We start from the raw sequence: 13,535 nt of genomic DNA, 5'->3' as shown, positions 1-13,535 counted from the left end.
CATGGGCAGCGGTCGACTCCACGTCCACCCCTGCCCGCTCCCACCAAGCCCACCCGATGACTGGAAAATCCTGGCCTGTGTGTTTAATTGTGCGTGTCTTAATTAGATTAAAGACAGCTAGTCTGTATAGTGATGTATAGTAGTTTGAGATGTTAATTGGGCAAACAGTAAGGAGGATAGAAGGTAAAGTGTAAATTTGCACTTGTTGAATAAAGCATTCAAGAGTGGGAGTAAAATCCTACACCTAGCTGGGAGATGCCAAGCAATGTGTTTATATTACTAATAAAATTAGTGGGTTGAAAATGTTATTGTTAGAAGATGTGAAGAAAAGCCTAGTGATACCATGGAAAATTTACATTTAAAGGGGAAGCTAGGTATAAAGAGGGAAAGGAAATTGTGTGTAAGGCAGAGGCATTTAAGATCTAAGCAGCCTGTAAGCCCTCAACTGAACCAAGTTGTGAGGAACCTTATTTTGAATGCATAAGGTCAAATGTGCTTTGCCTCGTGTCTGTTTAAAGTCTATGGGCAGAATTTTGCCCTCATCCGGCAGGTTTAGTGGGGGTGGGTGGGGACGGTCAGGAAGCCTGACGGAGTCAGACCGTGATTTCACACTGGTGGCCCAATTGAGGCCCGCCCAGCGTGAAACAGGAGAGGCAGCACTCAGTGCTGCCTGTGGGGGTGCGGGGTGTGGTGTGAGAGGGGGGAGGGCAAGCGTGAACTTCGTGCATACACACGGGGTGCACGCTGGAAAAGCTCCATGAGGCACGAAGCTGCCTCAGGGAAATGAACAGCTTTCAAAATAAAAAAATAAAGATTTTAAAAATGTTATGAAACATGTGCCCTCATGTGACTCTGTCACACGAGCAGGGACATTTTATAAATGAAACTTAAAAATTTTTATTTTCCTTTTATTTGCTGCTATAAACCTTATCCTAAAAAATGCAAAGGCCGCTTGGCCTTTTCGCCTGCCCGCCAACCGTTAAGTTTCAATTTCTTTCAATTGTGACTTTAATGGCCTTAATAGCCCTTTCAATTATCGGTGGGCGTGCTGCCAACTCCGGTGCGTGCCCGCAGACTGAAATATCACGTGAGTGCGTGATGATGCGGGGATAGTCACCCGACGCCTTCGTACATCATTTTATACTTGGTCAGGCTGGGTGCGTACCTGCCCACCGAACTAAAAATTTTCCCCTATGGGTTACTGTTGCCTTGGTGGAAATTTACTTGGGAGTGATTAATTTGGGGATTTGTTTAAAAGTTATTATGATAGTAATTTGTAGCCATGTGTATGTGTTAAATTTGTCATTAATTTAATAAATGTTTAATTTAGTTTTATATAAAAAAACTTCTTGAGGCTCAGTGGTCTTTCCCTGAATTCAGAGCTGCATCTCAAACATACCAATTGAAAATACAAGTTATGATAGTTGTTCAAGTTTCCCTCTGGGGTTTAAACAACTCAGCCTTTACCAACTGCTGTGTTATAACACCATTCCAAAATGCAGCAGATTTCAAACTATCAGATCAATCATTCAGGCTAAACCTAAGTATGAATTTATATAGAAAATGAGGCAATTATACAGAAGCAGAAAATGAACAGCAAGAATCTAACAGCAGGCAACTCGCCTTTTCAAAACTTAATCTGCTCCAAAAACAATAAGGGGGCTACTATCTTTGTAGTTCTTTACAAGATATTTTAATCAAGCCTCTGGTTACTCCCACTAAACCAAGTAGGAAACAAAAATCATAGGAACACTATATGGTTATAGTCGTGTTTCACTTTCAGTAGAGGTAGGCTTCTTTGAACGAAATAAAGAATTCCTTCTCAATAGTAATCAAACCATAATAGTTACTACTCAAGTGGATAGGGTGAAGGCTTTTGGCTGTCTGTTGATACAGTTTGTAAATTTCTGATGTAAATGCTTACAGATGTTTACAGGAGCAGATTGCCAGTGTTTTGCCTCATTGGAGAACCTTGCCTGCCAGGTGCATACATCTAAAACTTAGGCATAAGCATGATGTTCCAGTATCATTTCCTATGATGGTAAGAAAGTCATCTGTAATGCTTGCCTGAATCTACAATATGCACTGTTACTGCATGAAGGAGCACAAGTTCAGAGAATTACCCCTTCATTAACATTTCCTTGCAGGAGAGGTCAAACCAACTTGACCTCATTAGACTGTGAGTTTGAGGAGTAGCACCACCCATAGCTGACTCCTTCTCCATGTCCCCCACCACGCCAACTCCCCCTCCCTCCAGGCCCCACCATGAAAATCATTGTCTCCAGACAGCTTTTCATCTTGTTTTTTCTCCCATGAAATCAGGACAGGAGAACTCAGCAGTGTGTGATTTGGTTCAGTGGGAGCATACCAGCCTCCATGTCAGAAGGTCACGGACTCAAGGCTACTCTAGGACTTGAGCACCTAATCTAGATGGGCACTTCACTGCACTGCTGAGGGAGTGCTGCATTGTCACAGGCACCATCTTTTCGATGAGACATTAAACAAGTGTTTGTTTGCCCTCTCAGAAGGGCAGTGTAATTCTTCCAGTATTTTGGCAAACGTTAATTCCTTATGCAACATCAGAAAAGATAGATATTTTGTTCATTTATCATTGTTGTTTGTGGGAATTGCTTGCAACATTTCCCTGCAATAGCAACCACACTTCAAAATTATTTAACTGGCTGTGAAGTGTCTTAGATGTCCTAAGGCTGTGAAAAACGGTGTAAATTTAAGTTTTTTCTCCATGGAGTAAATTTTCCTGTCAGCTGAGCTTCAGCTGAGCCCCTGCACTATTGACTCCAAACAATTTCATTGTGTCAGAGCCAGTTGAATGTTTTCTTATTTGGGAGGGGAATTCTGGTGATATTTCTATTACTGCTGGGTTGTTTGTCTCTGTTTGGAGGGAGCAAAAAGCTATGGCACAGGCTGGCTGCCTGTCGAGTGCAGTCAAAAAGAATAGACCAGAGCTATGGCGCCTCTGAATATTGGGTCGACATCCACCGGGGTACTTGTACTTGATGCATCACATCTAGTTCCCCTGGTTATGCTAATGATCCAACCACACAAAAGGCATGTTTGCTGCAGGAAACCCCAGCTCTGCTGGATGTGAAAAGCATGAAGAAAATGGGGTTGTATCATGTGCTGTTGGTCGGCAAGGGAAAGAATATGGCTCAGGTGTGTGTTAGGTAGGGCAAAGTTGCAGTCAACACCTGACTCCCTCCCCACACCCCTCACCTCCACACAGCCCCTCAACCTTCTTCCCCCAAGACCAACTCCTAGATCTTTTCTCCTGAGAATTTTCAATAACAACCACCAGCTTAACAATATTGCTTCATTGAGATTAACAGCCAGACAACACTCTGCTCCTAATCCACTCCTGGAGGCATGCAAGCAGTGCAATTAAGCAGTGTCTCCTTTATTCCCACTGGGAAGCAGCTGTAAAGTCAGCTCTACAGAAGTTAGAGACTTCCCTTAAGAAAATAGCAAAAATTCTCTAATAAACCCTGAAACTCTGTTAATTGATTATTTTTTAAACACGATACACTGGTTCTTTGTTTCAAAGAACCAGGGCATATGGCCAAGCCTCAGTTTGACACTCATTCATTGATTTTCTCAACCAGTTTCCTCTCCTCCTTTCTTAAAAGACAAGTGATTCCTTGCTAGGGCATCCTTCACAAGCACCAGACACAGTGTCATGCTTTAAGTGGTGATTCTTGCTCTTTCTGTGACATTACTGGCACAGAATGGCTGAGGTACATTAACATGTCTCAGTGTTGTACCGTGTAATATAAATGCAAGTGTTATTCATTTATTATTAGCTGTGCCTATAGACCAGGTTATAAAAATACGTGCCAGTTGAAGCAGTGGCGAATATGAAAAAACTATTTTAAAATGTGCCTAGCAATGCAGAACAATGATAATGTAGCTGTTAGGTTAGGTTGTACAGATGTTTGCAATCTTCTCAAAGAGCAAGTGAATGCTATGGGAAATTTCCATCTCCAAAGAAGCGGTTAAGTTAAATTTATTTCATAATTTTCAATGTTGACTGAACCACCAAAGAAGGAGTTAGATCCAACCATGGGTTTCAACTTGTAGATAAAGATGTTCCAACATAGTTGAGTTCAGAAATGAGTCATAATTGAAATCTGCTGGGAGCTGATATACTATTATGTATAATATTATTAACAATAAGTAATCTGAGGAAGCACTTACTTACAAGAAAACTATCAACACATTAAAATAAACTGACTGGAGAAACTGGTGGTTGCATTGAATTGGTTGCAACAGAAGCGGGTGCCTGTGAGTAAATCCATACAGTGGGTAGACATGATCGCTCAGAAGGCTCATCATGTCTGGATTAGGAGCACATGGCATATGCCAGCTCTTTGAAAGACTCTTCTGCTCTTTCCCCATGACCATGTAATTTCCCCCTTTTTAAAGGTATATCCATCACTCTTTTGAGAATTACTATTGTTCAGACAGAGTGCCTCAAATCCAGCCACCAGTGCTGTCTGAAAACTGGACATTTTTTTCCCCACACCTCACCCAACCAAGCTCAGAAAAGTTCAGGGGGTTGCCCAGTACTGGGCTGCTTCACGTCTGACCTTCCTACGTTCTAGCGAACCTTGACCCCACCCAACCCAGTGCAGATGTGGCAGGGATGGTTGCACTCATCCAGGGAGAACAAAAGACTCTTGTAGAATCCAATGAGGTAGAATATTTAGCTATATATTCTACTTGGGATCAGTACATTTGTCTACTTTGGTACAGTACAGGGTAATTGTTTTGAGTTTTGATGCCATTAAGGCCACCCAAATAGAAGCCCACAGGCTTAAATTCAAACAATGCGCTTGATTCCCAAAAGCTGTTAAGTTCCATGGGTACATTTTTTATTCTTTCACAGGGTGTGAGCATTGATGTTTAGGCCAGCGTTTCTTGCCCATCCCTAATTGCCCATGAGAAGGTTGTGGTGAGCCGCCTTCTTGAACTGTTGCAGTCCATGGGATATTAGTAACACCCACAGTGCTGTTATAGGGAGTTCTAGGATTTTGACCCAGCTACAGTGAAGGATTGGCGATATAGTTCCAAATCAGGATGGTGTGTGGCTTGGAGGGGATCTTGCAGGTAGTGGTGTTCCCCTGCATCTGCTGCCCTTGTCCTTCTTGGTGGCAGTGTTCACGGGTTTGGAAAGTGCTGTCTAAGGAGCCTTGTTGAGTTCCTGCAGTGGATCTTGTAGACAGTACACACTGCTGCCACTGTGAGTCAGTGGTGGATGGAGTAAATGTTGAAGGTGGTGGATGGGGTGCTATTCAAGTGGGCTGCTTTGTCCTGGGTGGTGTCAAGCTTCTTGAGTGTTGTTGGAGCAGCACTCATCCAAGCAAGTGGAGAGTATTCCATCACACTCCTGACTTGTGCCTTGTAGATGGTGGACATCTACATTTGGGGAGACAGGAGGTGCATTACTCACCACAGAATTCCCAGCCTCTGACCTGCTCTTGTAGTTACAGTTGCCTTCTTGCAGCTGACCCAGGTCAGTTCGAAGGGAGTTATGAAAGAATACTGCAAAATCTTGCATGAATAAAAAGCAAATAATTTTCAATTACAACTACAGAGTAGTTTTAAGATAATTTTTCACACTTTTTCACACAACGACTGGTTCAGGTCTGGAATGCATTGCCTGGAAGCATGGTAGAGGCAGGTTCAATTGAGGCATTCAAGAGGGCATAAGATGATTATTTGAATAGGAAAATGTGCAGGGGTATGGGGAAAAGGCAGGACAATGGTACTAGGTTATAATGATCATTTAGAGAGCTGGTGCAGACACAATGGGTTGAATGGCCTCCTTCTATGCTGTTAAAATTCTATGATTCTGTGATTTCAGTTTGATTGATCTTTTCTCATTTTAAACAGGGAAGTGGAGGAGGCATGAAAGAGTTACTAAATCCAAAGCGTGAGAAGTGAATTAATATCAGCAGCAACATGGCTATTAACCTAAGGTGCTTTGCAATCATTTCAGTTAGTTTTCCTGCATCCCCTACTCAATGAATGAAGGTGTTCTGATTTGAATGAAGGTGTCCTGGTTAGTTTTCTGAAAGCCAGCAAGTTGCAAAATTTGGCACGGACTCAGTCCTGAGGCTGCTGGGTTCGAGGTACTCTACCTGTATCTGCTTTCACCACCCTTTCAGGCGGTACATTCCAGATCATACAACTTTCTGTGCAAACAACTTTCTCATACTTTTCGCCAATTGTTTTAAATCTGTGTCCTCTGATTACTAATCATCTTGCCAGTGGAAAGAGTTTCTTCCTGTCTGCTCTATCAAAGCCCCTCATAACCTAGATTCTTTGCTCTAAGAAAAACAATCCAAGCATCACTTGTCTCTCCACGTAACTGAATTACCTCATGTCTGCTAGCATTCGCATAGATCTTCTCTGCACCCTCTTCAAGGTAAAATTTATGACACATTTCTAGTTGCCCTGAGTACATAAAGAATCAATCATATCACTTGGAACTGGAGTCATGCATAGATCAGAATAGGTACAGGTAGCTGGTTCTCTTCCCTGAAGGACATTACTGAACCAATTGAGCTCCTTTAAACAAGAATTCAACTTTCCAAAGCACTTTTTTTCTGCTGCTAACCCACTTTTTACCAGATATATTGAATTCAATTTCATAATTTGCCATTGTGGAATTTGAACCCATGAGCCAGGACTTTCATAGCACCATGGGGTACAAACCTGGTGCAGGTGGGTTTTGGAAATCATGGCTCTGGAGGTCATCTCAGGAATGGTACTGAATTTTTAAAAGACTGGTGGGGGATAGGGAATGGGAAACCCACTCACCGCCAATTAACGGTCCCTTAAGCTCCTTGTGGAGCTTGTTAAGGGCCCAGTTGTTCCTGAATGCCATTTTCAATTTTTTTCTGGTGAGACAAACAGTCTTGTGCACATGAGTGCAAAGTTGTCGGGTTCATCATGGGCCTAAATATATCTCTCTGCAGTTGTCTTGGAAACAAACTTGTGGGACCAGCTAGCGCCAGCATGAGCATTGGTCCTTATCTTCTCCTGCAAGGCCACTGTCCACATTGTTGCACATTCATATTCTTCCCTTGAGCTGCCTGCTTAAATCAGTAAAGCAGCAACAGTTTCCAATATGGCTGCTGCTTACCTTTGTTGTTGATGTCAGGTATGCAGCTCCCACTCCCTGGAGGCACTCGTGCCGAGCTTGTCTCCTGGCCAATTAAGCTGGTTACTTCAAACATTGCATTGTAGTCGTGACACAGCTTGGACGCAGGGTCAATACCTGGAATTCAACCAGGTGTCTGATTCCTGGCCCAGTATTGAAAATTCACCACATGGTGTAGTGCAGTACAATAACAATGTATATTTAAATGCTGCCTTTAACATAATGAAACACCCCAAAGTGCTTCACACGAGCATCATAAAACAAAATATGACACTGAGCCACATAAGGAATTATTAGGTCAGATGACCAAACTAGAACAAAGAGATAGACTTTAAGGAGTGTCTTAAAGGAAAGAAATGAGGTAAATCTGCAGGGATGTGTAGGGAGGAAATTCCAGAGCTTGGAACCAAGACAACTAAAGGCACAACCATCAATGATGGAACAATTAAAATTAGGAATGCACAAGAGGGCAGAACTAGAAAAGCACAGGTATGTCGGAGGGTTGTGGAGCTGGAGGAGATTACAGAGATAGAGAGGGGCGAGGCTACAGAGGAATTTGAAAACAAGAATGAGAAAAGATGCTGCTTGACACAGGAGCCAATATAGGTCAGTGAGCACAGGGGTGATAGGGAAACAGGACTTGCAGCGAGTTAAGATATGGGCAGCAAAGTTCTGGATGACCTCAAGTTTACACAGGGTAGAATGTGGGAGGCCAGCCAGGAGTGCGTTAGAATAGTCAAGTCAGGAGGTAACAAAGGCACGAATGATGGTTTCAGCACAGACAAGTTGAGACAGGAGCAGAGTCTGCCATTGTTACAGAGGTGGAAATAGGTGGTCTTAGTGATAGCACAGATATGAGGTTGAAAGTTCAGCCATGGGGCTACTATACTTAGAACATCCAAAAGGATGGTATAAGTATGATGACAGATATGAAGCTGAACAAGCTGTGTAATCCTAAGGATTTCAATTGAATAATTAGGAAGTCTCACTATCCACCACCAACAGCTATATTACCACATTTTTCTCCACTAGATGCCAAAGTTGGGTTCTGGCAAATTAAACAGGACAAAGTATCAAGCCTCTTGATGACCTTCAATAGCTGAAAGGTTTGAAGGTGACTGATCATTTCTTCTGGAATTATATTGGATTCAATGAAGTAGCAAAGGCAAATGCTTCAATCTCCTGAGGGTCTTCTAGGAGTAGAAGTCATTGTAGATAGTGTTTTAGTTTATCGCATAAGAGCTATGTTAAGAGATGTTAAAGTAATATAGCAGAGCACAGTAAGAATCTCAGTACCCTGTTTGAGGCAGCATGTGAGGTAAACTTGAAGCAAACAAAATAAAGTTCATTTTGTGGTTTAACTAAAAGCTCTGTGTGGGTCTCTTGTTAACATCTGATGGGTAGAAAATAATTCCAAAGAAAGTATCCTGAGATACTTAAATGAAATGGTCTTTATTCAGTCAAACATTTTTTAAATACTGCTGTCTATATTTCAAAGCTACAACATTGATTGTAACTGAACCGCTTAGATGCTTGAAAGGGAAAGGTGCTGAATGACAATGGTTAGATACCCATGATGGAGCTGTAACTGACTTCCGAAATCTAACATCACAAATTAAGAGAGAGATGCTTGCCATAGTTGTCTCTGACTAGGTTGAGCAATACAGACATTTGTATGAAAGAGAAGTTATAGCTTTATTCTTATTCATTCATGGCATGTGAGCATCACTGGCTAGGCCAGCATTTGTTGCCCATCCCTAATTGCCCTTGAGAAGGTGGTGGTGAACTGCCTTCTTGAACTGCTGCACTCTGTGTGGTGTAAGTACTCTGTGTGGTGTGCTGTTAGGGAGGGAGTTCCAGGATTTTGACCCAGCGATGGTAAAGGTGAGCAACAGTGTTGGGAGCATTCACTTCGAACACTTGCTTTATTTTAAAACATCCACGTTTAGAAACCCTCCTCACAACTACCTTAAACACCATCAACTCCACTTCAAACAGGGTTTTTTTTGCTGCGGGGTTGCTCTAACACTTGTCTGCAAACTCATGTCTGCACATTGGATTTCATTCCCTTCCACTTTTATTTGTCATTTCTTTGGCCTTTGCCCCTTCAGTTTGACAAAAGCTATTACTTGGTTGCGATGACTTTTGGGTCTTTTCAAAGGTTTTGGGGAATTTTGTGGATATATCCTGATGCTCTTCTTAAAATTTCACTCACGCTTAACTTTTTTCCTCTCACTACAAGTGGGTTCTCTGTATCTGTCTAAATTTGCACCTGCAGCTATAGTAATGAGTTAACTTTGTAAAATAGGGTAAACTTCCATTTGAGTCTTTCTAAAGCCCGTCAATAGCAATTTGAGTCTAAATTACACAAAAAGGGAGAAAACGCAGACTCACATTTTGTTTTGAAAGGGAGATTTAATAATCAATTCTGTCCATTGTATTGACTGGTAATCATTATCGGGGTGATTTTCCACTTTTACATTCATGGTGTGTAGCGGGAGCAGATGCAAGGAATTTATACACGCTGAGCCCAACATTTATTTGCCTATTTAGTTTGAATTGTGGGTTGGGGATGGGCAATATCCCTATATGAACCCCTAGCACGTACCCGGAGCTCAAGAATATCTCGGCTTTGAGGAAAATGTGTTCTGTAGTTGCTACACTGGCCAGGGGAGTTGTCAAGTATGCAGCCTGGCTTGTGTCCCACTTATGTGTATTTTTAAGAAGACATTGCCAGGAAGTTATCTTTGCTGAAAGAAGATATTGAATTATAAGAACTCACTGAGTATGCTGTGGATAACATTAGCCCAGAAATTGCTTCTTTTGCATTATTAGCTGGCAAATGCTTAAAGTAACCATTGCCCTATATTATTATTTTAATGGACATTAATTCTACCATGGGTTAATGCTGCCATTAAAACAACGGAGGATTGTCAGATTAACATGGCAAGCATTCATACATTAACGCCCCATACAGTAATTACTAGGTTACCAACTCCATTAACCTCAGAAGAGTGCATCCTACTATATCAATTTAATACTTTTGAGTTAGATTGCCAGCTGTGGGTAGGCTGGTGTTGTGAGATCATGTCCACTAGTAATTGAGTTAAGGCTGCCCCAGACTAGGTTTGCTGTTGGCAGAGAGAGAGGTTGAGATCTTATTGGTGAAAAATCAGTCTTTTAACATCATACCCAGTCCCCTCGAACAGCTTCTCACCTATCCTAGGTGCCTGGTGCCCAGCATACTTGATGGCTATGCTGCTAAACATGACCAGAGGCAGACCCAGGAAAACAGTCTAGAAGTTCCAGCTAATCTACAGTAACAAGATTTAACAATACAAATTTTGAGACTTAGATCACATATCACAGGTTTCTAGAATTTCACTTAAAGGAACATAAAAGTTTGTTAAGGACTGATAGAAATGTTGTGCTTAGTTCTGATATTGATATGACAAAACGTATATAGAGACACTGGAGAAATACAAAAAAAATTTACAAGGATGATACCAGGACTGAGAGGTTATAACTATCAGGAAATACTGAACATGCTGTCATTCTTTTCTCCAGAAAAGACAAGGGTAATGCGATAGAGGTCTTTAAGATTATGAAAGGATTTCATTGGGTAGACGTAGAGAAGACATTTGGCTTGTCAGTTCATAAATATAAGACAGTCACTAATAAATCCAGTAGGGAATTCAGGTGAAGCCTCTGTACTCAGACAGAGGACAGAATGTGTAACTCACTACTATATGGATTAGGTAAGGTAAATCGCATGGATGGCTTTAAGAGGAACCTCACAAGTGTGTGAGGGAGAAAGGAATAGAAGTGTATGCTGATAGGTTAGATGAAGTAGGTGGGAGGAAGCTTGTGGTGATCAAAGGACTGAATGACCTGCTTCTGTCCTGTAAATTCTATGTAATTCTATGTAATGACTTGAAAGCTACAAAAAACAATTCGGAATGAAGGAGTTGAAGGTTACAGTAAGATAAGATTCCTAGCTGTGTGTCCATATGTTTATATTACTTTAAAATATAAAAAGGGCAATAGGCAGAATATTCACTGCTATTCAACAAGCACAGCATCCCCTGCCACCAACCCCCCCAACCACCCCCCAACCCACCTGACACCTGAATAACAAACCTTTACAATAGAAAGTGGCCCCATTGCCCCCAGCACTTAAATACAGAAGCCTGAACATGACTGTTTCACCACACTGGTTGCCCAGCCTCTGGCTAATGCAGCAGCTGGGATCAAAGCTGCTCCCTTTGTATTGTAACCTGTAAGATTGACCATAAACTTGGAAAAGAAACACCTCTTAATGAAGAAAAAAAATCGTCTAGAAAGTGCATATATTGCAATAGTGCTGGAGGTGAACGGGAAAACCTCCACTCCCTGAATTAGAATTTGTGTAGGCAGAGAATGCATTTTCGTTCCCTTTCCTCTAAAGGTATAAATGTAAGTATCAAATAATTATTTAACAGTGTGTAGTTTATATGGCTGCCAATTAGGGAATGATTTTCCTCCTATCAAGAGGAGGAAGGAATCAAGAGAACAAAAGTAAAAGAGCCCTGGCCTTTTTTAAAAAAATCTTTAATTCTCATCAGTTATTTTGTGAAAACATTTTCATTTGACCAGGATTTACTCACAGATGCAGTGTCTTGTTTTTTGGTGAATAAGAATTCTGTCTAGCTGCCTTCTTTTCCCTATTCGTATCCTTCCTCATACACCCTCTCCTCCCCACCCCACCCTCAAATGGGGATCTATATTTTCAGTCCCAAGGTCTTTGCAGAGAGTCTCTCAAAGGCAGCCAGCCTGTCCAGATTAAAGTGCTGTATCCAGCACTTGCCAGAGGGAGACTGGCCAGCCAGGCAGCCGACTCCCTGGTACACACCTTAATCAACCTTCCGAAGTAACTCAATCTGTCCTTGTTATTGAAATGGAAAATATTCAATGCTGCAAAACATTAACATTTCCCAAATAATTTTTGATTTTCAACATTCATTTTGCTTACAAAAAATGTTAAAAACTGTAGACATTAAAGGCAGTGTTAGCTGAAAGAATATAAAATGAGCTGCCTTTCATTCATTGACAGAATATGAGGAACCAGGTAAAACAAGAAATATTAATATATTATGTGTTTAATGTGTAAGCAGATCAGATGCTATCGTTTTCCTGAACCATTACTACATATAGTAATTACCGTATTGTAATAAAAGGATATTTTTATACAATGCCAGGCTGAGGTCTCCAAGATATTAAACAACATGTAATCCTATTGTTGGAGATAGGACAAGCAGACTACATAATCTCATTTTAACCTACCTCCACTTTCATTTTCCCAGTTTCATTCTGTTCTTCCTCCTCCTGTTCCTCTCTGATAGCTGGGGTGGAGGGGCAAGGCAGCATGATAGCGAGCCACGACCAGAACAGACTGCAGCCGGCAGCTGCATGAGACAGCAGAGAACACACTGAGCATGTGTAGTGCATCAGCAATTTCTTCTACTCTGCCATTTGATAATAGCTGCCCCCTATCAGAGGGAATGGCTCCCTCCCACCAACCCCCATCCCCCTACCCGCCTGCCAACTCCACCCCCCCTCCCCACCCCAAAAACATAATCTCCTGGGATTCCTTGTGGACTGCACGTTGACGCATTCTGAACAGGAGCTCCCTCCCCCATTTCTATTAATGAGCACAATTCAATGGCATTAATCAGTCTCTCTCCCGCATTGTACAACTGATACATCATATAATTTACCCAACAGCTGCTCTAGATACCACGATGCATCCTCATAGGACAATTCCTCCCCATTAAATAAAACCAGATTCAGTTCCAAAGAGGGAATGGCTGGTGACATGTTCATTCATTTTCAGATATTTAATTCATTACTGCTTCATGGATACTGTCTGCCTTGTGAAATTATAGACTGCATTTTCTTCAACATTCCCATTCCTGTTACACACAGACTTCTGGTTCTTCTGCTTATTCTCAATAACAGCAAGAATGAATAAAAGAAAACCGTGCAATGATCCTGCAAATTTCTCTTACCCTGACTTTATAACATTGTGGATTCAGAGTACATGGAAGAATTCTTTCAACCGATGAGGTACAGTAAATAAGGAAATCAGGTATATTTTGAAAGGTGCACAATAATGGGCCCTTAGAGAGCTCAGAAAATCCCTGACAGAGGCATATTCTTGGGATGGAAATAGATTCTGAAAATCTCAGCAATTATTCTAAAAGTACCAATTGTTTCACTATTATCCATCGAGAATATGGCAAGAAGGGAGACTGTTAAATACCAAAGCTAATAATGTTTGTCATACTAAATATCATTCAACAATGATGAGCTG

General features: G+C 41.5%; 1 protein-coding gene across 2 annotated transcripts in view; it reads right to left on the bottom strand.

Moving 5' to 3' along the window:
* Positions 1 to 12,789, bottom strand: part of shtn3 (shootin 3) — a 136,215-nt gene extending 123,426 nt beyond the window's left edge. For both annotated transcript variants that reach the window (XM_078550673.1, XM_078550674.1), the window contains exon 1: positions 12,506 to 12,789. In XM_078550673.1, coding sequence (XP_078406799.1) covers positions 12,506 to 12,670 — 165 coding nt within the window. In that variant the 5' untranslated portion in view covers positions 12,671 to 12,789. The remainder of the gene's footprint in view (positions 1 to 12,505) is intronic.
* Between the last annotated feature and the right edge of the window lie 746 nt (positions 12,790 to 13,535).

This window comes from Cetorhinus maximus, chromosome 10 (assembly GCF_964194155.1).
Source record: "Cetorhinus maximus chromosome 10, sCetMax3.hap1.1, whole genome shotgun sequence".
Lineage (NCBI taxonomy): Eukaryota > Metazoa > Chordata > Chondrichthyes > Lamniformes > Cetorhinidae > Cetorhinus > Cetorhinus maximus.
The sequence above is the reverse complement of the archived record's forward strand: the minus strand, read 5'-3'. Positions and strand labels throughout refer to the sequence as shown.